Here is a 23,606-nt window from a genome sequence, read left to right as displayed (position 1 = left end):
ACATTTTATCTAAACCAATGGAAACCCTTTTTAAAAATACTGGAATTTTAATAATTCCCATTTAAAACCCTTCTACAATATGGGAATTTTGCATTAGTTAAAAAAAAGTCTGCAGTGAATCATGCTGCTTTCTGTCTAGCCATGAATGCTGGCATGGTGAAAAACAAATATGAGGAAATGAAGGACATTTTTTATGACGCAAAGTTGTGCCACTTTGAAATATATGTGTAACACTTGATGCCCTCCTGTTCTGAATGGTGTGTGTATGCTGAGCTCAAAGTGGTACAATTCACAGTGTTCTGCTAAATCATGACCAGGGGTATGCTACTTTCCATAGGTTGTTTTTTTAAATTTATGTTAAAGGATAAACTAACCACCTGGGAAAAACTGTCAGTGCCCTCACTGTTCCCAAATTTCACCATTAACTACTTTTTCACTTTCAAGCATCTAGCATTCCGATGTGAGTGAAGCAGCTGCATAGTGTGGTTGGATTGATTCTGTGGTACAGATGCTTGTCGTTGGGGCTTAGGGGTTACAATTATTGTAACATCCATGATCTAAATAAATACAATTGCAAACATGCAGATATTGACATGGAAAATGTACAAAAATGATTTTTTTTTTCCAGGAGAAGGTTAAGAGCAAAACTTTATTGGTACTGTAAAAAAAAAGTCATCAGCTAACAATAGCAAATCAACCATCTTTTACATTGTTTTTGATACTACTGGTTATACTGCTCATGTAAAAAGCTGTGAAAAGTTTCCTTCAAAGAGTAAAATTTTTTTAAATTAATCAATTAGTTTGTCATAAAAAAAACCCCAAAAGAACTAATGTAACCGTGTTTTGGGAAGCCTTAATGCTAATTCCAGCTCCTGAAGAACAACAATGTAAAATGCAACAGGTTTTTACACTTACATGTAATGTGACGTTTAGTCATTAAAGCATGCTAAAGACAGTGACAATGATACAACTCAAAACAGGAGGAATGTGTAAATAACGACAAGGACATGAAGCTAAGTGTCTCGTCTGTGTCGTTCTGTTCAAGGCGATTACAACATAACATCGTAACTAATTCAACTGAAGCACAGGAACTTTTGAGTACAGTGAGTGAGTTGGCATGTTACAAAAATCGCTGAAAAGCCCATGTTTCAAAATAATACAAATCATAACTGACATACGCAAAATGAAACAAAAATCCCAGAAGGCTTTGTAAAACAGGATTACAAGTGTGGCAAACTTCTTCTCTGGAGCCTTTGACAGGTCAGCGGGAAGAACTGGTGAAGTTTTTAATAGAAGAATATTCAATTTAGATATAATCAACCAGATGATTAGACCTTATGTCATGGTTGTTATTAATTTCCTATAAGTAAACAGAAATACCCCCGCGCCCCCAAAAAAGCCTTAAATTTTGTTGCAATTACCTACAGGCGATCTAAATAACCATTTTTCTGAATTCCTGTAGAGCTGAGCTGTACTGCGCTACTACTGCTAACTTTATACACTGTCCACAATAACACAAATATTTTGCAAACATGTTTCTTCTTTGCTTGCACCTCCAATCCATGTACAAAGAATTTTTTGGAATTAAAACAGAAAACATTTTTAAAAGCAGAGGTTTTTTTTTTAAATGCGGTGTGTGGCATATCTGTACAGACTGGATATCTGAAAAATACTTAATATAATGACACATAGACTCACTGTCACCTTCAATATTAGCTTCACCCAGCTGAGTGGATTCGAAGGAATTTTCCACAACTTTTTTTTTTTTTTTCTTCATTCCGACTCTCTTAATATTAAACCTCTATTGTAAACTAAAGAAACTCTTGCGGGGGAAATACCACGTAATACTGTGTTAGCCAAAATCAACATTTTGAGGTTGTGAATATTAACTTTGTGGCCCCATACTGTGGTGGCATGGGTATGACAACATCAGCCATGCTTTAAAAAAAAAAATAAATAAATAAAATCAATCTAGCCAGGGCCTAATTTTACTCTTTTTTTTGTCAGTGCTAAAATCAACTGTTTTAAGTAATTAAAAAAACTAAATAATATTTAAAAAAACTGATTCATTTTGCTGCCACCGAGAATATGTACTGATAAACAGTAATGTTTCTGTTAAGTTGCTATATCCCTTGATTAATACAAGGTGGCGCTGCAGCCCACTTTTTGTGCTAATGCCCTAAAGATAATATCGTTTTATTTAATTATTCGTTTTTTGTCATTTTTAACTTTCTCAGATGTAAATGACATTAAATTGTACTCAACCTGTTAGTTTAAGCAACCTGTCTTACAGTGTAACTAAAGTGCCATGCAACGCTGACACGCCTAATATGATTTCCTTAACAGATAACTAATGTAGTTTTTAAATTCGCACAGTGTCAATGTCAGTGATCGGACACCTTGTCAATTGTTTCGATACTCTCCAGCATTTCTGTTGGGGAGTAAAATAAATTAGATGCTCTTTGAACTGCCCTGCAGTTGCAATGTGACCGGTGGTGAATGACAAAACTGAAAACGTAAAATACACAGAACGTCATTAAAATACAGTATCAAAAATGTTTTACAAAAAAAGCAAAAAAAAAGAAGCAAAAAACCAAAAAAAGAGAGACCTGATTCTGATTTCTGGATGCTTGATTGCATTAGTTTCAGTGTCCAGATGCTAACAAAACAATTGCTCAACAGATGATGCACTCGGATACCAAAACAAAATATAACAAAAAATAAAAAAAGGGAACAAACATACAAAATGATATATTCCCTCTCACCTTACTCCAAAAATTCAAACCTAAAACATGTCAATCAACATAACATTTAAAACACACCTGAAATACATAACAAAAAACACATATCCTCCCATTAGCTAAAACTGGGCCACAAATCTTAACCACACACTGTAATATTTATGCCATTAAATTGCTGGTATTTGCTGCTTTAAGGTGTCTCTGAGTGACATTTAACGCGGAAAAGTGCCACACCAAAACCTTCCGTTTGCCAATCCACATCTCATTTTACATCTCATTTAAAACGTAACGTCTTGCCTTTACATCATCAGCCTAACTGGTTCTGGGTCAGCTCGCTCCTTTCACAAATTCGTACCGCTATGTTGAACCTACTGGATTGAATTTTTTTGTCTGTTCTTGTTTCTATTTGACACTTATCATCAACAACCTTTTTCATACTGATATATTTAAGCCATAGCGTATTTGACCCTTTGCACGTGACGTGATGCTCTTCAGAAACCGACCCACTCCACCATGACGGACGTCAACACAACCTACGCATGATTTAACTACCTGTGATTGGCAGCCTAATATCGCGTTTATTTAGTTGATTTCATAGGATGCTGCACAGACAAGGACGCAAAACAGACTTGTCATTTTATCGTAAACCTTTTGTTGAGGAAAGAAGGTAAGGCACAAAAATAAACAATAATATACTTGATAAGTATGATTAGTAAGATGCAATCAAATATTGCACTATGGAGATGCTATGCGTCTAATCATTAGTAACTATGGAGAAAATACCCCACCATCATGTAGCCTCCATGTACAAAAAAAACCCTAATAAGCTTATAGACTTTTGGACGTTTTTTTAGTCTGTGTCGGTGGAAGGGAAACAACGTTTATGATGTAGTGATACAAATCATTCAGGCAAATTTATCGTAAACCTTTTTACGATAAAAAAAAAATTGGTGAAGTGTTTGTTGAATTGTTTGATCAACTCAACAAACACTTCAAGGGGACGAAGTGTTTGCGGGTCGCTTTCTAAGCTAGCTAGGAAGGATGGAGTCAAGACCGGTTCTTCTGAGATCAAAACCAAGGCTGAAGTCGAATGTTTGACTTCAACAAATATTTCAGGACATTGCTTTTTGTACACCAAAAATGCAAAAATTAATGGGGGAAAAAAAGTTATTTACTCAACAAAAACTACAGTACTTCTTGGTTTGAAATTAATACTGGTCATAATAAACTAATATTTAAGTTACTAAATGCAGCCACACATTAATACACATACCCTAAACTGAATTAATCAGATTACATTGCACAATAGTTGTATGTTAAATGAAAAAAATTGAGAGATTAGTTTAATAAAAATGTGTCATTTAAAAAAAAAAAAAAAGTCATAAATAATTAGATGTTAAAAAGCTCACCGTTCCTAAAACATATCCTGGACATATTAATAAATTATGAGGCATGTTAAAATGTCTAATAATTTGTGTGCCTAGTACATACAGGAACACAAGTTGCCTCACAGGGGGAATTCCCAAAACTATCAGAGCCAATAGATCCCGTGGGATTTCCGAAAATCACCAACAGGGATGACACAAGGACAACAGAGTGCAGGAAGTGGAAATATTTTCGCTAACACGGATTATGGCCATAAAACATCGAAGGTTAAGACTGAATTTATGTTTTTGGCACAACGAAATAAGCCTGATTTTTCCTCTTCATTGGCTGCTAGTTCTGTGAGTTTTGCTCGTAGTTCGACGATTCTCATATCGTTGGAAAGAGCAAAGTTTGTGTCTTAATTGAAAGCTTGTGTGGCTAAGACAATGTTTTAGCGCTGCTGCGTGTTTCTATGGTTATGCAAGTTTCACGTTTACGTCTTATTATTAACCGAGGCCAACACCGGGGGAAAAAAGCTCGAGGCCAAGACCGGTCTCGAGCCCTCCATTCCTGCTAACTAGTTCCAACTTTTGCCAATACCAATATCTATGAACCCCAACTAGGTAAGCTACATACACAGACAAATTAGCTTGAATTAAACGAGTGCAAGCTGTAGCTCTACTGGCAAAAACAACGGCAGTCTTCTCTGGTTAATACTCCCATCAGTCACTTACTACGTCCAACATGGCGCCTCAACTGATCAATGACGTAGTTGCAAAGGGTCTATGCAATAATTCTATTTTAAAAATACTTAAAAAATAAATTTTGGCTTAGTAAATTATGAATTATATATCGTGCAAAACTTATTGCGACAGACCCAACAAGTCGGGCACTAGATCATCAAAACTGCAAAGATACGAAATGGAGAAGGTGGCAAAAATAACTCAAAACTCAGTAGTTGATGAAGACAGGCAATTTTGAAATATCTTTCAATACACATCGATAGACATCCCTTTCTTCTTTGCTTTGCTGTCCAGCAACAATCCTTTCAAGATCTCAGAAATGGCATTACGTGATCTGTGTGAGACAGAATGTCAAGTTAAACCACAGTTTAAAGAAATGTTTTTGCCCATCGATTTATGCAGCATTTGCTTTGGCATTAGTTACAGAAAGCATTCAACTCAAACACATTCTTAATCCGTAGTTAACCATGTAAAGGCACAAGAGCATGTCACACGACTATAATTGTGAGCTTGCAGCTTAGCTTGAGACTCTATTCCAGACGACAGAAGGAAGACACATGTCTCAGCATGCAGCTGGTCTTTGCTATAAGGCAGGAGGATACTTGGCAGCAGGACCACCTCCTTCAAGATTAAACACATGCTCAGACGGGTAGTAATATCAATGTGATATCAAAGTGTATAGGGCTGGGAGGGCGGAGGAGGTTTGTCTGTATGATTTAGGGTTGAAGGGAGGGTGGAGGACGGGCTGGTGGAGGACAAGGCGGCCCTGGAGGCGTGCGGGACGGCGGGGGCCCCGGAGGCACCTGGCCTGACTGTGGTGATCTGGTGGGTGGGCTGGAAGAGGTAGGAGATGAGGAGGTGGGGCGGGTAACGGGACGGTAGTCCGGCGGAGGCGGCGATGGCGCATGAATTGGAGTACGGGGTGGGGCCTTGGTTGCTGCTGAATCGTCTTTTACTCTTGTAAAGTTGATGCATCGACCCTGCACAGAAAGAAGTAAATATGAATGTTTAGGCAAACCAAATGGTAAGCGCAGAACACTTGGGTTGCACTCACACCAGTTCTGTTTAGTCCGCTTTAATCGAACTCTACTTAGGTTGCCTAGAAAGACTGGTTCGTTTGGGGAGGTGTGAATGTGCAATCGAACTCTGATGGAGATCAGAAAAGTAAACTCTGGTCCACCTAAAAACCTAGGTCTTGGTTTCATTAAATTGAACTCTGGTGTGGTTATAATGCACAGTGGATGCAAGCAGACCGGAGACGGCTCCAAAAATAGGAAGTGGACTATAGCGCAGGGCATTGTGGGTAGCCAAAACAAATTTGAGAGCCTAGAACCTGTTTTTATTGCATTGTGAAAACGAAGTAATGCAGACCCACTGCTACTTGTGGGGACTGAAGCCTGGTCCTCATGAGGAGAAGTACTCTAGGGTTGGGGTTTAGGTTCAGGACTAAGGTTAGGCTTAGTCCTGACCCACAGTCCTGAGGTTCTAGCATTGATAGGCTGACAACTAAGCCTAACCTTAGTCCTGAGTTAGGCTTAGGTTTAGGCATGCATTGGTATTGGTTGTGTTTTGGGCTAGGGTAAAGGCCATAAGCAATAGAAATAAATAAAAATGAATGGAGATTAAAGTCCTTGTGTTAACTCTTGAGGACTCTTTCCTGTTGTTAAACAGTTCTTAGTCCTCATTCATTGGAATATCATCTTTCACACACTACGGGTTAGTTGAGTACAGTAGTCCCAACCTGTTGTCCTACATGTTTTAGATGTGTCCCTACTCCAGCACACCTGTTTCAAATGATTTCACTAGCTCCTTAGGATGCCTCCAATTGCTGCATTCATTTAAGCCAGGTGTGCAACAGCAGGGTAACACCTGGGCCCTGAGGAGCAGCATTTGAGACCTCTGCTTTAGTGTCATGTTAAGTTTAAGCTAACTATCAGAGAAAGCGTCGATAGGGATAGAAAAACAGACTCCAGAAAAGATCAACATTGTTTTTTAAAAAGAGAAAACTTAAAAAAAAAAAGTTTTCAAATTACACAAAGGACTTTTAATCTCTGTAACATAGGAAAACCTATTAACTTGAGTAGAGTTTTAGTACTCAAACTCTACCCTCTGTCCAGATTTGTGTGGTTGGTAGTCAAGAGTGGATAGGAGAAATGTTAATCTGTTAATAAGCAGTGTGAATGGCTGAAACCACTGGAACATGGTTTTTCATAGTGGAAAATGATAGAGCAGTCACTCATAAAGATGCAAAATACGATTTTTTTTTTTTTTTTTTCCTGTCTTGGCAGAGGTAACAACACATGCTGTACTTATCTGGACTAAAATACCTTGATAACATAAACTGTTTTGCGAAAATATTCCAATTTTCCTAAACGTTTCTTTGTTCTCTGAAGCTGTGCAGGACATCCATCCAACGATCATAAAGTTTTCTGGCAATAAATTTACGTCCGTGTTTGTGAGGCATGGTCAGTCGGTTTGTGGAGATGGGCCTGGGTGTCTTCTCTTTTTGACATTAGCTTTTACCCTGTAACCAGCAAACTGCTGGTCCAGAAAGGGGATATAATACCAGCTCAGTATTATTCTGTCCCTCTGATGTAAGTGTCCTGTATGTGGTTTGGTGACACGCACACACACACACATGCCTACAATGACTGACTTTGTTCTCATATTTAGACTGGATGATCCTCAACATTCATGAGCACAAAGATTTAGCTAGCTTTCATCACATTTAATGCAAGATCTTTTGTCTGTCAGTACATCAGGGTGGCTTGGGATATACGGACACTTCTGCTCATTGTTAGCTCCTAGAGAAGAGAAATGGGATTTTGTTTTAGCATGAAACAATGTGACAGTTCGATGAGCTCAGCAATTTCCCCCTGGCAGTTTCAGACAGCAGACTGAACTGCATCCTGGATCACATTGAGCTGTTTATTGGCAATCGACAAACGAAAGAAAAACTAAGCGTTGAAACTGAACTGACATTTTTCTTTGTGCTATGACTCAGTAAGTCTGTTGGAAAAAACCCCCCAAAAAACGCAATAAAGCTAACCCCGATGAATGTAGCATTCAAACAGCTCCTCAATTCAGAACGAGCCACAGTAGGTCATCATTGTGCAAGAATAGATTATTGTCAAAAAGTTTTGCAAGTAACAAAACCAACTCTGGATTTTAGCTAGCAAAGTTACGCCAGCTTCACAAAAGCATAGCAAACTCCATGTCCAGGACTTATCCAACGCTTCTGATATTGTTCCCTTTCTGCACATGGTAATGCTAACTTGAATAAAAGAACAATACGTGATATTAGGGCGAAGGTGAAGACTATTGAGCACCCAGCTAGATACATCCTTGTTACTGGAGGCTATAGCCATTCCAAAGCTAGCTACTGATCTGATTAGCTGGAACTGGCCACCACTGGCAAATGAGAGAGAGGCTACTCACTTGTGTTGACATTGGAGAGGCTAGTGACTAGCATATGGTGACACAATGGTTTGCCTACTTCCTCAGCTGTTGGCTAGCATTGATAGGCTGACAACAAACATACCTACGCTGGTCATCTATGCTAGTAGACATATATATATTTTAAAGAACATTTAATCACATATATGACATATTATCTATATTATGACATATAATATCTGTAGGTGACATACATTTGACTGCATCAGTGTGTTATTTTGTTAGAATTGACTTTAATCCAGCTTGACATCAGTTATTGTTAATCTAAGCTGGCTTCGGAATATGTAGCCTCCTGGAACAAAGACATAGCCAATGCTAGGTGTGTAACATTCTGCATTTTGACCCTAGTACCACACCATAGAAACATGGGTGTACAAATAAGATGTTTTTTAAATTGAAAAATAAAAAAAGAGGCTATTGTTAGTTCTCCTTAGCAATTGACTACCAGAACATTAAAAACTGAAGTATGTACTCACTGAGTCATAATTTTCACTCAAATTATTCCATACAAATTGTGACTTCAAAATAATGTACCCCACCTTACAAGCTGCTGAAAAAGAGTGAACCTGAAATATGTTCAATAAGTGGAAAAATTCTCCATTGGGACTAGTGGAGCTGAAAAATTATGAAGGATTATTTGAATAAAGAGAACAACAGTATACTGGATGTTTGTGAGGTATTTCTAAGCTCCCCCCAGGGGGAGCTTTGTTCTGAGCGTAAAGCCTTTTCTTTCTCCACATTCATCGCTAGCTATTATGTGGCGCAATTTGATAGATGCTCTGGGCATTAAAACAGAACCACGTGGTTCATGGTAAAGAGCTGAGCAAAAAAATAAATAAATAAAAAATGCAGAAGACGCCTGTCCAACTACAAGGATGTGAGCTGTGGTTCGGCTTTTCATCTAATTTATAGCGTCTAATGCAAAGCAGGTGTGAGAGAGGAATTGGTTCAACCGCATGCGCCGAGCCAGCTGAGGTGTTAGCTAGCTCAGAGACACCGGGGGTTTGAGGGAACAATGACTAGTCATTCATACGACTGAAACGTTTTTTTTTAAGCACTGGTTACCTCAGGGGGACTGTTTATGCTGTTGCTGTTTCACTCTAAAGAGGGTAATTGGATGGCTTAGAGACTCCAGTATAAATTTGCACGAATCCATATGCACACGGGGTCCAAATGTTTGCAAGAAAGCGTTTGCTAATCCTTTCGGTTTGTATTTCTACAGGGGCGAGGGAAACGGTTCTAAAGCTTGTAGAGAGTAAAAACGTTTGATCAAATGAAGTCGTCTACTATAACTAGCTGCCTACAGAAATAATGATCTTGTTTATGTTTCCAAAGGTTACAGATGCTAAATAACTAGCATGTAAAATACCAGCCCTTCACATGGTCTCAAAAACCAGTGTTTCTTTCCGTGTTCTACCACCAGAATGTCTCCAACAATCTGGCTAGCCCCAACCCCAACCCTAACCCTATACATCTCAAGTAAGGTTGTTATTATTAATGAAAATAAACTTTATTTAGATCGGGACAATGTACAGCTCAAACATAAATGTCAACATTTGATGCGCTGTACCAGCTCATAAGCTTATTCGCATGCAGTCCCTTGACAAGTCTAATCACAAACACAAACACACATGCAGGCAAACATTGACATAGTTAATGTTTACATATCTGAGCGGTTTTCAACCATTTTCCCCCCCCCCAAGTTAGATTTCAAGTTACATGAAAAGATTTTGTTTACATATCTCTAATAATGAATCAAATCCCATCAATCCTACAATATGATACTGCAACATATTGTAGTAAAAGCAGATTTTGTTATATTTTAAGTAAAAAGAAAAGCTATTTTACACTCATTTCCATCATGAATTATTCCCTGTAAATTGTACACAATTTTTTCCCCCCAAGATTCATATTTAGAAAGCATTGAATAGTGAAATAAATTAAGAATCTTTTTTACATCAGCTTTGGAAAACAATAATTTTACATAACCTTCCATCTAAGTCCACCAGTTTTACGTGGACTTAAAAGAAAGAGGCCGACATCTTTTAATTGTGAGTAACTTACATGATCACCAGGCTGGGGTCTCATCAGGGAGACCTGGTCATAACCGCGGCGAAACAGAGCCCAGATGGCGTCCAGTTTACCCTGAGCAGCAGAGAATGGAGGGTTTCATGGTTACGTCATTGGAGTTATTTCTGACTTCATGTGGAGAGTTTATCACTTAATTTGTTTTAAGGCAAACTAACAAACTAAGAAATCATCCATGAGTCACTGAAGTGACTCTGTTTTGTGTTCTCCTGTGCAGGAATGTGTTTTGTAACCAAACCAGCAACCAAAAATTGCTGTAAATAATATTATTTATGCACAAATGCAACATTTTGAGGAAGGTCATCAAAGTTGCGTAGTCTGCAGACTGGGATCGGACAAATTCATATGGATCCAACCAGTTTAAAAGACTAATTTTACCAACACCAAGTGTTTGGCGAGTGTAAAAAAGAAAAAAAAAAAAATTATTTCTGACAGAACGGTAGATCACGTTTTTTTCTTTTAAGCTGTTGAAGAGGAATATTTTTCATCCATACTCTACATGGCATTTCTAAATTTTAAGAATAATCTGCCTTTCTAGGTGGTGTCCTTACAGTACATACACTGTAATCAGCATGTGTAGAGAAGGGGGAGTGTGTATTTTTGTGTGTCCTTATATGAAAAAGGTACAGTGCTTCTACTGTTTGAAAGGCTTCATTCATAAAGTCAGCAGAGAAATACAAGACACTCCTGGTATTTTTTGCGTTTTACCATCAGCTCAGAGATGATTACAAAGGAGTGTCTGCTTCCACTAATGTGAAATTTTCAAGATTCAGTGATTAAGAACTGAATAAACAAAAAGTGGTTTTAGCTAGATTCCAAGGTGGTTTTGGCTTTCCAAAAAAAGAGTCAAGGTGCTAAAGTGGAAATGGAAACACATTTGACCAAACAAGTTCTGACGAAACAAATGTTTACCTCACATGACCGATCAGCTGTTTATTTCTTGATCTTTCTCTACTTCTTTGTACAGCTTGTATCATCGCTAATGCTGGTTGACATGACAGAAAAAATACAACTTGTCTGATAGCAACACATTCTTGAAAACCTCTCTCCATTTTTCTGTAGTCCATGCTAGTTAGCAACCTCTCCTTTCTGTTACAGCGTCAGCGGCTGACGAAATTACAGTTTACATAGCCTGCTTAATTTGCGGCAAATCAAATCACATTTTTTTTTCTTGTAGCATTTTGGAAGTTTGCTCAAAATGTGTGTGGCAATTGGACTGAATCACAGCTAGCGTGTTCTCAGTGGTCCTGTGGGAGTCTGCGGCAGTGTGTACCTGGATGGGTGTGTACCACTTGCGGTTTTGAGGCGGCTTCTTGTTGTGAGCTTTCTTGGGTTTGGGCTCGTAAGGTTCGTACTCCTGCTCCGGCATCTTCACCACTGCGTTCTTCGGCTTCTCCAGCTTAGCGCCTTCCTCGGTGGATCCTTTACCGCCCCATCGTACCTGCAGGCAGTGGGCGACGCAGGAACGGTTAGTGACCTGTTTTTGGTTTTTATCAGAGTCGTCTGGTTGAACTGCGTCAATGTGATTTAATCACCTCCATCCTCTTGATTCCTCCAATTCCCCTTCCTCCATAATATGAGGCGTCCACAGTGGGCCACTTCTTCTTTGGCAGGCCATCGTCGTCATCTGATTCCTGAAAACACAGAAACGAGACTTCTTTCATTTTGCAAGATTCCTAGTTAAAATTCTGATTGCATTGGTGTGTGTGTAGCTGTTTGGACTCACAGGCTCAGGAGGCGGAGGAGGTGGAGGCTCCTTGATCACCTGTGGACAAGAAAGGATCTTCACAACAACGTACATCATTTCTGCTTCTATCTGACTAACTGAAGAATGAAACGTTTATGAAAAAAATGTTTTGTTTTTTTTTTTACATATTTTCTGAAACTGTCACTATGTGAAAGTATGGTAGGAGACAGATAATCTGAGAAAAAAAATCAAGCTCCTCTGCCTTTTCCCAATGCTTACTAGAAACAACCAATCAGAGCCAGGAGGCGGGTCTTACCGTTGTCAATCACCCTCACGTCCTCTGTCACGCATTTTTGATAGCATAGTCTGTCATGAATGCTAAGCTAGTTATGTGATGATAAACAGTTTTCCTGTAATGTTAAGTTCTTTTTCTGCCATTAGTATATTTAGCCAAGAGTTCACCAGATTGATTAACAGCACAAAGCCCCTCCTCCTGGCTGTGATTGGTTGTTTTTGGTCAGGAGCTGTGCATTTCTTCAGACGGCATTAGCAGGTGGAGCTAATACTGTCACAACATGGTGACAGTTAACAAATATGCAGCTTTAAGGATTCATCATATCCACTGAACTTGTGGTTGAAGAGCGTATCAGTCCTGGTCTTAACAATAAAAAGATATTAGAGTTTCTTACCACGGTGCAGCACAGAGGCCAGAACCACCACATGAAGAGGAGGGCCAGCAGGAGGAACAACACCAGCAGCGTTATCAGCAGGATGGTGCCATCAAACTGGACAACGCACACACAAAGCAGGAGCATATTTACTACCGGTGAACAGCTTCAGGAGAAATTTGTTAGCAGCAAATGAAAGAAGGAAGACGGGAAGGAAGGATGAAATTCAGGAGGGATAGAAGGACGGGAACACAAAAGGAAAGTGTTAAACACTTCCAAGGAGAGCGTGCAGTCTTGGACATTTTCAACCTACCAAACAATAAAGTTCAGGAAAAAGACAGCAGCGGCGTGGGAAGAGCAGGGCAACAGGATATGAATTTAAATCCACACACAGAGGATTATTAGTTCATCTTTAATTATCTCTCCTTCAGCGATTCCTCGCCATGGCCTTGTTGAATTTTCACTGACCCCAACATATTAATCACGTGTTTGCATAAAGTCTGTTTCAGCTATTTTTAATCAGTAGATTTCTGACCTCAGTTATCTGCGATGTACATTTTAATATACATGGATTATAATCTAATCATTCTAACTATGAAGATATTTTATTCTATGTATGTACAGTACTGTAAAAAAAAAACATTTACTTACTTATCGATTTAAAAAGGATCAGTACAGTCGGACAAACGTAGGAAGGAATAAAACAAGGAAGGAACAAACTAAAGAAGGGCGGAATAATGGCAGTATGAAAGAAAAAAGAATGGACCAAAAAAGTTGGTAAGTTAGTGAATAAAGATGAAAGGATGGCAAGAAGGAAGAACATTTTACAAAAGGAAAGATGGAAGTATGGACAAAAACACTAACAAGAAATGAAGGAGTACTACAGAAAAAATGAAGTTATAAAGGGAAGCAAATTAGGAAAGATGGAAACAAAGACAGAAATTTCAGCAGGAAGGTAGATAATCTGAGAAAGAAAGATAGCAATGAATGAATTAAGTAGATTGAAAGTATGAAGATAAGGAAAACAAAGTCAATGGAGAGATAAAGGAAGTGATTGAAAAGGTAAATTAGTGAATATATAAGTTAAAAGGAAGCCCGTAGGTTAGTAAACAGGTTAGGAAGCAATTAAAAAACTAAGTACAAATTGAATTAAATAGGTCAAGGAAGGCCAAGGGAATCAGACTGATTTGACTGTAACCTTGGTTGAGAGATAGAAAACAAGCTGGCCAATGAAGACCAGAACGTAGTTCACTTCCAAAAGAACTAACAACGATGCTACCAAGATCAGCAACAGTGGATTTAAAGTCCCAAAGCTCTGACATGAGGAGGAACAGAGGGGAGCACTTTCAGCCTCGTCACCGTAGCGATTGTGTTCTTTGTCTTGCTATCTGTGGTCGATCTAAATCATTTAAGTCTCCTAATATATCCATCTGTTAACATTTCTCTCTTTTTCTCTCGAGCCGGGCCTCCGCCAGCCAAACATGGTTTTCATTACAGACCGCAGATGAGGATCACATGTGGTTAGACTTTCCCCTATCTATCATACGAGGGGGGTTGTTGAGGATTTATCTGAACTCAGCAGTGGGGCTGACTCTAGACAGCTCATCACAGGAACCAAATAAATATTTCTCAAAACCTAATCCCCTCCCCTCTGTCAACAAGCAGTGAGACCCTTAGAATGACTAAATTGTCTGATTAGAAAACTTGATAGTGTAATTTATTAGGTGACAGTAAATGGGACCATATCTGGATGTGTGCACATTTTTGTCATGGAGTATGGTATTACACATATTGGGCTGGTTGCAAAAAAAATGGAACGATGAAATTTCAGTGGATCCCCATCTATTCGCGGTTCAGTAATCACGGATGTCTTCATAACTCCCAATTATTCATGTGAAATTTGCCTGTTTGCACATTTTTTCATAGAGCATTTTGTCACCTTTTTAAAATAATGGCCTATGTCATTTTTTCCAAAAAGTGATTCAGACAAAAAAAAACCCAACTCTTTGGAAAAATGACCTAGGCTATTATTTTAGTAAGGTGACAATTTATGAAATATCTGAAAGAAAATGCAGCTTGGAAAGCTTGCATACCTAGTTGCAATGCTAGTTGACATGCTACTGGCTGGCATTTTCAAAAGCAACCAATCCAGGAATGCCATTTATTTTTCTTGCCAATGATTGGCTGAAAGCCCAAGAGCAGAGATACTGTTGATATTAGCTTTTGTGGTACTGCCAAAATGTTTCTATGGCCTAGGCATGCTAGTTGTTAGCCTATCCATTGCTAACACCAGTCTATCAGTGCTAACACCATCCTATCAACGCTAACGCCACTCTATCGATGCTAATACCAAGCTATCCAGTGCTAATGGACAGTAGAGGAAGCATAGGCAATCCAGTGGGTTTCCAGCCTAGACATGCTAGTCATGAACTTTTCCAAAGCTAACGCAGCCTGTCATTAATCAGATCAGTAGCTAGCTTTGGAATACTTATAGCCTCCTGTGACAAGGAAGTAGCCACCATTGAGTGTGCTATAGTTTAAATTTTGGTGCTAATACAACACTATGTGTGGACTAATACATTTTAAGGTATATTTGGTGTGTGACTGTTTATAGTAGACAGTTATAAGTGTTTTTAGAGGGGGTGTGAAGAATTCACGGATTTTAGCTATCCGCTGGACATTTTTATTTGATGTCTTATGGATCTTAAGCATATTTTAACTTTCCCCTACTGTCTAATTGTAATAGCATGCTAAGTTGGGATGTATACATCATAAGCCACATAGTTTGCTCTCATGGTTTCTTGTCCCAGCTTTATGGATTGGGGCAGGAGGCCTTTAAAGGGGAATATTTCTTGTTGGTTAGATGGAATTTTCTGTTTCCATATGTCCCACCATATGTCTTTGTTTAGGTAAATTTGATTTAAATTACTTTAAATGGAATGTCAACCCTTTTCCCACTAGCTGAGTAACAAACATTTGAACAGAAGTAAAGGATTCATCAGTCAGTGCCGTTATGGGACGTTTCCCTTTTACTCTTCAAAGAAAACGCATATTGTGGTCTTGAACTTGCTTCTCTAAGTTTTTTTCTTTCCTTTGCTGGGGAGTCCAGTGGGTCTTTTTGAATGCATCATTGCTAGTAACAACACTTAAAAGGGAGGATGGAGAAGACAAATGGGTCATCCCACAGACCAAAACACCAGACTTCTACGAAAGGAAGGGAGGGGAAAACATCATGTCCTGCCTCGCAAAAGAATCCATACTGAACATTTTTACACATCACAACCACAAGCTGCCGTGTAGTTTATTATAACTTTATGTAGCATGAGATACATGGTTTTTTGAAATCTTTCTAGAAACACTGAAGCCCCTAAATAGAATCCAGTCTGTAAATATGGCCCAGTTGTGTCTGTGAATAAATATAGCTGTTCTTTGAAGGTTTCGGATGTTTGTTGGAGAATATTTAAGAAAGAGATGCAAGAAGAGGCCATAAAAACTCCAGTTTGGTAGACAGCAAACAAGTGGAAGACGATGCTCTAGTCAGAGGACAGTGAACGTTTTGGTCTACATGTACAAAAGCCTGAAATCTATCACTGGAGACTTGAGACAGGGGTAAACGTTCCCCTTCCAGCTGGACAATTGTTGTTAGGACCATGTTGGTACCAGTTCTGATTGGACTTGGGCTGTTTAAGTGGTACTCTGCAGAAAAGTTGCCATTATTTACAAGTTAAGTCTAAATAAATTAACCTTAATGTAGAAGTAAATTTGGTGGATGCATAAACTGAGGAACTCCAAGCTCCTCAGCTTCTTCCAGTTCCAAGTTTGACTTCCAGAGGATTTATGAACTCATCCGCCCAGTGACAAAGTTAACTATTCTTAGGGTGCATTCTGCTAACAATATTATAGGTATGACAAGTGAAAGATTTATTAAAGTACAAACAGTCAGAGTGAAATCAAACAAATTTTTACTAAAATTTGTTTGATTTTAGTAAATGGTCAATCTGACCAGGCCTTTGGAATTAGTCTTGTCAGAATGCCCGTCCCGTTTGTGTTTTTAACACAAGGAAAATTGAACAGATTGCTCCCTTTAGTAAATGAATTTGACCTTCTCAGTGAGTTACAAAGGATGAGATGGTTTTTTTGTGCTTCATGACGTAACAAACGGAAGAACTCCGAACCTTGAACTATTTTACTATGTACAGTACAGACCAAAAGTTTGGACACACCTTTCTAATTCAATGGGTTTTCTTTGTTTTCATGACTATTTATAAGGCAAGAAATCCCACTTATTAACCTGACAGGGCTCACCTATGAAGTGAAAACCATTTCAGGTGACTACCTGTTGAAGCTCATCAAGAAAATGCAGAGTGTGTGCAAAGCAGTAATCACAGCAAAAGGTTGCTACTTTGAAGAAACTAGAATATAAGGGGTATTTTCAGTTGTTTTACACTTTTTTTGTTTAGTGCATATTTCCACATGTGTTATTCATAGTTTTGATGCCTCCAGTGTGAATCTACAATGTCAATAGTCATAAAAATAAAGGAAACTCATTGAATTAAAAGGTGTGTCTAAACTTTTGGTCTGTACTGTATGTCAAGAGTCTGGCATGTGAAAAACAAGGTATTCAATGAAGTCGTACTTGTAAATGTTAGAGATTCACTGCTTTATGCTAAGGCATATTCATCAAAAAGATGCAGCCCAAGGCCAAACTTCAGTCTAAACAAGAACGTAGAGCAAGATTTTTCACTGACTTCTCAAAAGTGTTGTTTACAGAAACCTCCATGTTCAGTCTGACTGAACCTTGAGGCATTTTGCATTAAAGAATATGCTGAATTTAAGCTTGTAGAGATGTACTCTTCCATGTACTCCATCAAAAAAGGTGGTTAAAAAAGTACTGACTCAAGAGGGCAAAATATTAATGCCTGCCGCATTTTTCAGATTTTCTTTCAACTTCAAAATTATTGCTTTGTCTTGGTCTATCACAAAAAGCCCCAATAAACACAAATTTTGTGGTTGTAAAGTGGCAAAAAGTAAAAATAAAAAGCCCACACATGTCCGGAAGACATGCTAAAAAAACGTGCCCGTAAATTTCCAATTGCATAAAAAAAAAGTTAAATAATTACTTACACACTCTGTGGTGGTGATGTGGACGTTGCTGCCAATGAAGGACAGACCGTCATTCATGCTCACTTGGAGATAAATCACCCTGAAACAGGATAACAAAAACACGCACAGAAATGAGCAAAGGCATCAATAATGTGTGAATATCACAATGTCGTCCACAGAAAACGTAACTCAATCAGTTTCTTTCGCCAGAATGATGTCATTCAAAGTTGGCTTCACAGCAGAATCACGTCACCAAACACTTTGCTAGCTATGAGGGGAGATTGTAACTGTAACCAAAAGGTTCCAACCACAAGACTCAAGGGATAAGGAGCCGGAGGAGACAGACGTTTAACCCAACAGTAAATTACAATGACTAATCCTGCTCACTCCAGAATTTTCTTTTCAGTCTCCAGAATGTGTTACTTTTGTCTCACTGTAGCTGCTGAAATCTCTAATCTCCCTTGAGGTCATATTGTTAGAAATTGTCCAACAAACGAGCAGCTTGACTTGTACTTACAGGCTCCATTTCACTCGTAATTGAGCTGGCTTTACCCAAACGAACCAGATACAGAAGTTTTCCACTTTGTTTAAGCAAGAAAGGAGAAAAAACCCCATCGAGGTGGTTGTAACTGGGTGAGCCAGCACAGTAAACACAAAGACATAGTAGTTTTAATAAACTGCAGTGGAAAGACCCGCCAGTGGAGGTTGCTTTTTGTTTCTCAGGGAATTACATCATCCAAACTCAACTTTCAATTATCCTTCAGCTTTTTTTCCCCAACAGACTCCCTTATCAAAACAAGCTTCTGTCCGCGCCCCTCTTCTAACCTCATCTGTGTATCCAACATATCTCCCTGGATCATCCCCCCCTCCGCCTCTAACATTGGAGAACAATTCGCAGAACTGCCCCATCTCTGGGGCTTTTTGTGGTTTCATTCCTGAAAATGGGGACGAAAGGGGGTCAGGCGAACAGAAAGAAGCAAAACCTTCAATCTGTCTCGCATATTTGTCTGAGTCCATAAAGACAAGATGCCAGATGATCATTCAATAAAAAATAAAAAAAATCCAAAATTGTTCAAATGAAAAAATTCCAAGAGATGATAGAGCAGCCGGAAAAACCTTGAAGCCAGAATTAAAGGATGTGGAGGGGAAAAAACAACAACAAAGTGGTGGGAAGGAAACGTAGAGCATGGTCACAGACAGCTGTTTCACAAGGAAGTGAAGCAGACAGCTGTCCGAACAGCAGCTGATGCAGCACTGCTGTTTCATTTACCTCTAATTATTGTGGCCAGCTAAACCCAGAACCTTAACCCCAACCCCAACTTCACACCTAAATCCCCTCCCACTTCCCACCCAATCAAGGCCTGTCAGTTCATAGCAACGAGGTGTGAAAAACCTTGTAATGACTTCATCTTTTGTTCCTGCAGCACAATGTCACACGGAAAATTTTATTTTAGTACATTTATTTAGTGTGGAACAAAAAAAAAATCCTATTAAGAAACAGCAGTTAACTATATCACTGGGGCATAACCACTTTTTCCCCAACTGTAAAGCATACAGGGCCCGTATCACCAATACCAATACTGATACCGATACTTTTTATTTACGTTTGATATGTCATCAAACTTCTGATCTTTATGTGTTTTTGTAGTTTTACTTAGAATTGATTTTTTTTGTTAAAACCTAGGACAGAATTTGGACAAAATTTATGTGTCTACAAAATACGTTAACACCATATTAATATGATTTATGCCCATTGTTTCTAAATAAACTAAGAGGAGAAAAATGGTCATCCGAGAGCAAATCAAAACAAATCTTTTTTGAGATAGAGTTGACAAACTGCAAAACAAAAATAAAACATTTGATGAGGAAATCTTGCTAGCATCGATCCGATACTGATATTGACTAGGTATCGATATTATTGATATTTGTGGATTGATCTGCCAGCCTCCCATATTTTCATTCTTTGATGCGTTTGTTCCAGAAAAACTCTGCTGCTGATTTTTGAAAATTTTTTTATGGTTGTTGTTCAAACTTAAATGCCACTTCTATTGGATGTAACGTTGAAGAGTCCCTGAAATGACCCAGATACGCAGAACAACATGTGACATCACATGCAGCAGTAAACACGGATGCTACAAATGTCAGTGTGTGAACATCAGTTATGGAGTTGTCGTGCAGTTGGATTCTTTCTCATCTGCTTTTAACTTCCGATCTCGCCAGTCTGTCACACTTTATTACACGGAAGTCGGAAAAAATGCAACACGGCTGTTCAGAATGCGGTTGCTTTGAAAAACATTAGATATGTATTCAATTTAGGACCAAAGGTCTGGATATGATTAAAACAAAATCTGATTTGTGCTGTTCAAACGGTCATAAATAATTGGACGATATGGACAAAAACAAAGTAACTTTTCTTTGCAATGTGAAATTAAGAGTTTGGCATCACTCCCATGGAATTGGTTAGCTTGTAGAGCACATCTAATGGTTGCTATGGAAACGTGTTTACTCCCAAGATTTTGACTTTTCTTTTTTCTTTTCTAACTTTCCTTTCCATCCTCACTGTGTGCTGGTGACATGTGGCTAAAGGAAATAAAACTCTATATCCTCTAATATTTCTACCACAGGGAAACAGAAAGTCAAGGATTATTTATTAAATTCTAAATAATCTAAACAAATAAGGATTCTTTATTTATTTGGAAGAGTGTTTTTTTTTTTTTAGGAAAATCCCATTTTATTGACCTTCTGCATTTAATGAATTTAACTTTTTAAGTGAAATTGTTTCCCTCTGATTAGCAGCATTCAAATGAAAAATTACATTTTCAAAATTTCTCATTGTGAGTTACTTTACTATTAGTGCCAATAAGTGCAGAAGGTAAAATATGCATAAGCTGTAATTTTGCAACAATTATCCGTGCACTTAAACCAACATCAACATGTCCTCCCGTGATACAAAGTCTTTATGACATTAATTGGTTGGTGAGTCATACATTTTTAAAATTATTAAGCATTTATATAGATAAACACGTTAGACATTAAGTGAAACACTTTCCTAATTCTGGCTTACGGTCACCTCTAGGTTTGGCTTCTATAAATGTAAAGAACCAATCCTGAGTTTTTCCCCCCACCTCTCCTGCCGAGAACCTTGCATGCTACCAACATGTGGTCCCACACATGAAAGACCTGGCTAGCTGCTACATGGCTTTGATCAGGCAAACCCAGACAAAGAGACAGCTGAAAGAGAATAAAAAGCCTTTTGGAGGGCGGGGGGATTTAAAAAAAAAAAAGTGAATCTGTAGCTGAGACCATAAAAGGAGACAGTCAAAAAGAAAAAGGACAGACGGGCAGAAAGATGAGAGAATCCTCCACACAGGTAGTGAAACAGCGGATTAGCTCAGAATCGTCAAACCCTTCGCTGTCCGATTTCCAAATGCCATCCCGAAGATCGTTTGTTTTACCCCGACTGCTGCGGGAGAATAAATGTACGGAATTTGTAGCAAAACGGAATGATTTAAGTTTAAAGTACTGTATGTGGAGGGAGAGAAACTGGCCATCTCTCCTCCCCCCGGGTTTCCCTCTGTGTTTATAAAGTCTTTAACATCGTCCACTCAGCCTCGTATTCTGTGGATCTGAGCTCTTTTCTTCCCATAAAGACTTGGGTCAGAGAGGTTTGCGGATAGTTGATGTTGGAACACGGTTGGGGTCTAAATGAGAGCACAGAAATGTGATGTAGGAGCAAATCTGGTTGCTGCGTAGGTTGCACTGTGCAAACAAATTCCTTCCTGTTGAACGTTTTCGTTAAAACCCGAAAAGTTCAGCGTGTTTTCTTAGGATTTTATGTGATGGAGGAACAAAAAGAAGCGGAAGGAAAATGATCCAATTGCCAGTGAGTTAGGCTTCCTTCGGCTTTGGTCACTTCTATGAACAGCTAGGCCTGTCACAATAGCAAATTTTGCTCAACTATTAATTGTCTCAAAAATTATTGCGATAAACGATAATATTGTTTGAAGACCTTTTTACACTGATTTAATGGAAATGATGTAATAATGCATGCGATTTCCTGCCAAAGATAGATACACTTTATTTTCAAAAGAATATTTAACACTTGAACTGATAAACAAAATAAACAAAACAACCACAAACAAAAATAAAATGGATTCTCAGTCTCCATTAACAAAAAACTCACTTGAAAAAAAAAACCTAAACAACATAAAGTAAAAGTGGAAATAAATACTGCATTCAACCAAAAGAGTGCAGATTATGAAGTCTGTATATTATGTTGCCCTTCAGTAATAATTAGATTTAAATAGAGAAGATGGGCACATCGACTACCTGATGCAATAATTCACACTACATGATTTTTTGCTCCTATTTTTCCCCTTACAACAATCTTAAAACGTTGGTCTTTCTAAGATTGTGTGGTTTGTTACGGTAGATCGTCGTTGCCGCTCCGATCTAAATCAGGGGTTTTCCCCGACTGGGATCGTTAACGCAGCCTGTTGAATGTGACAGGCAGCCAATCAGAAAGCGCGGATTCTCCTCCGCGCTTTCTGAGGGGAAATTACGTCGGGGAATCCCAAACAGCTGAAACGGCGCAACCCGAAGTCCAGCGAACATTGGAGATGATATGTGGAAACAACATTAATGTTTATTCAACATGCAAAGAATATAGAAATGACAAGAGGAGGAGTTGGAGCGAAATTGCTACCGCAGTTGATAAACCCGGTAACTTTTCAGCTGTTCTTCGTTAACGTGACGTAAATAGGTTCTAATGATTTTCATTCAGTCAGGACTTTACGCTGACACTAGCCACATGCATTGCAGGTAGATTGTAGTAAAGCATTGATTAATGCCTGGTTTTAAAATTAGTTCACTGAACTTGTAGCCATTATTTTGTGCCCATTGTTGGACACCACACGGCAGGAACGAACCCGATCGAACCGTTATACCTAGGATTTCTGTCGGCTAATGTGTGGTCTGTCAGGTTTTGAAAATGGGCCGACAATCGGCTGGCAGCTCTAAGATCGTGTAGTCTGCGCTGGGCTTTACACTAAGTAAAATGAGGAAGGGAGGAGTCAGTGGAGAGCACCGGAGTTGAGCCTTTTTTCATTCGGTGTCATTAACAGAAAGAGAAAAAGGCCGGAAGAGACGATAATGCCGATAATTAAAATGACGTCGATAGTTTTAATTTATCGTACGATTAATTGATTTACCGTTTATCGCGACAGGCCTATGAACAGCAGTGTTCAAGTCTTGCCACAGATTCTTGATTGGATTTAGGTCTGGTCTTTGATTAGGCCACTGAAAAACATGACTATGCTTTAATCAAAACCATTTACTGTGTGTCTTAGGTCACAGTCCAATAAAAGACGAACCTACTCCTTGTTCTTTTTTAGCTCTGGGTTTTCTTCCAGGGTTATGGTGCAGTTTCAGTGCCAAAATTAAGACCATAGTGCACCCAGCAGGGACTGCTTTCTTGTCGCAGGGGGTTATATCCATTCCAGAGCTGGCTACTGACCTGATTAATGATAAGGCCGACACCGGTAACTGAACAGCTGGTGCTGGCAAATGAAAAGGAGACTACTTACTTACATTAGCTTTGAAGCTTTGACTAGCATGCCGAGGTTGGTCACCTTCTAGATTGCCTTGTTCCTCTGCTGGTCATTAGCATGGATAGACTAGCGTTAGCATAGGAGTTGCTGGGTTAACCTTTGTAAGGCTGGTAACTAGCATGCCTGGTCACCCAGGACCAGTATTT

The 23,606-nt window shown here is 38.8% G+C and overlaps 1 protein-coding gene across 1 annotated transcript in view; it reads right to left on the bottom strand.

Moving 5' to 3' along the window:
- Positions 1 to 630: 630 nt before the first annotated feature.
- Positions 631 to 23,606, bottom strand: part of antxr1c (ANTXR cell adhesion molecule 1c) — a 57,153-nt gene continuing 34,177 nt past the window's right edge. Inside the window, exons 12-18 of the mRNA XM_032574673.1 lie at positions 17,873 to 17,951; positions 12,770 to 12,865; positions 12,120 to 12,158; positions 11,929 to 12,027; positions 11,667 to 11,834; positions 10,370 to 10,450; positions 631 to 5,829 (exon numbers count right to left, since the gene is read on the bottom strand). Coding sequence (XP_032430564.1) covers positions 5,566 to 5,829; positions 10,370 to 10,450; positions 11,667 to 11,834; positions 11,929 to 12,027; positions 12,120 to 12,158; positions 12,770 to 12,865; positions 17,873 to 17,951 — 826 coding nt within the window. The 3' untranslated portion in view covers positions 631 to 5,565. The remainder of the gene's footprint in view (positions 5,830 to 10,369; positions 10,451 to 11,666; positions 11,835 to 11,928; positions 12,028 to 12,119; positions 12,159 to 12,769; positions 12,866 to 17,872; positions 17,952 to 23,606) is intronic.

Source organism: Xiphophorus hellerii, chromosome 10 (genome assembly GCF_003331165.1).
Source record: "Xiphophorus hellerii strain 12219 chromosome 10, Xiphophorus_hellerii-4.1, whole genome shotgun sequence".
Classification (NCBI taxonomy): Eukaryota; Metazoa; Chordata; class Actinopteri; order Cyprinodontiformes; family Poeciliidae; genus Xiphophorus; species Xiphophorus hellerii.
Note: the sequence above shows the minus strand (reverse complement) of the source record. Positions and strands in the feature narration are given on the sequence as shown.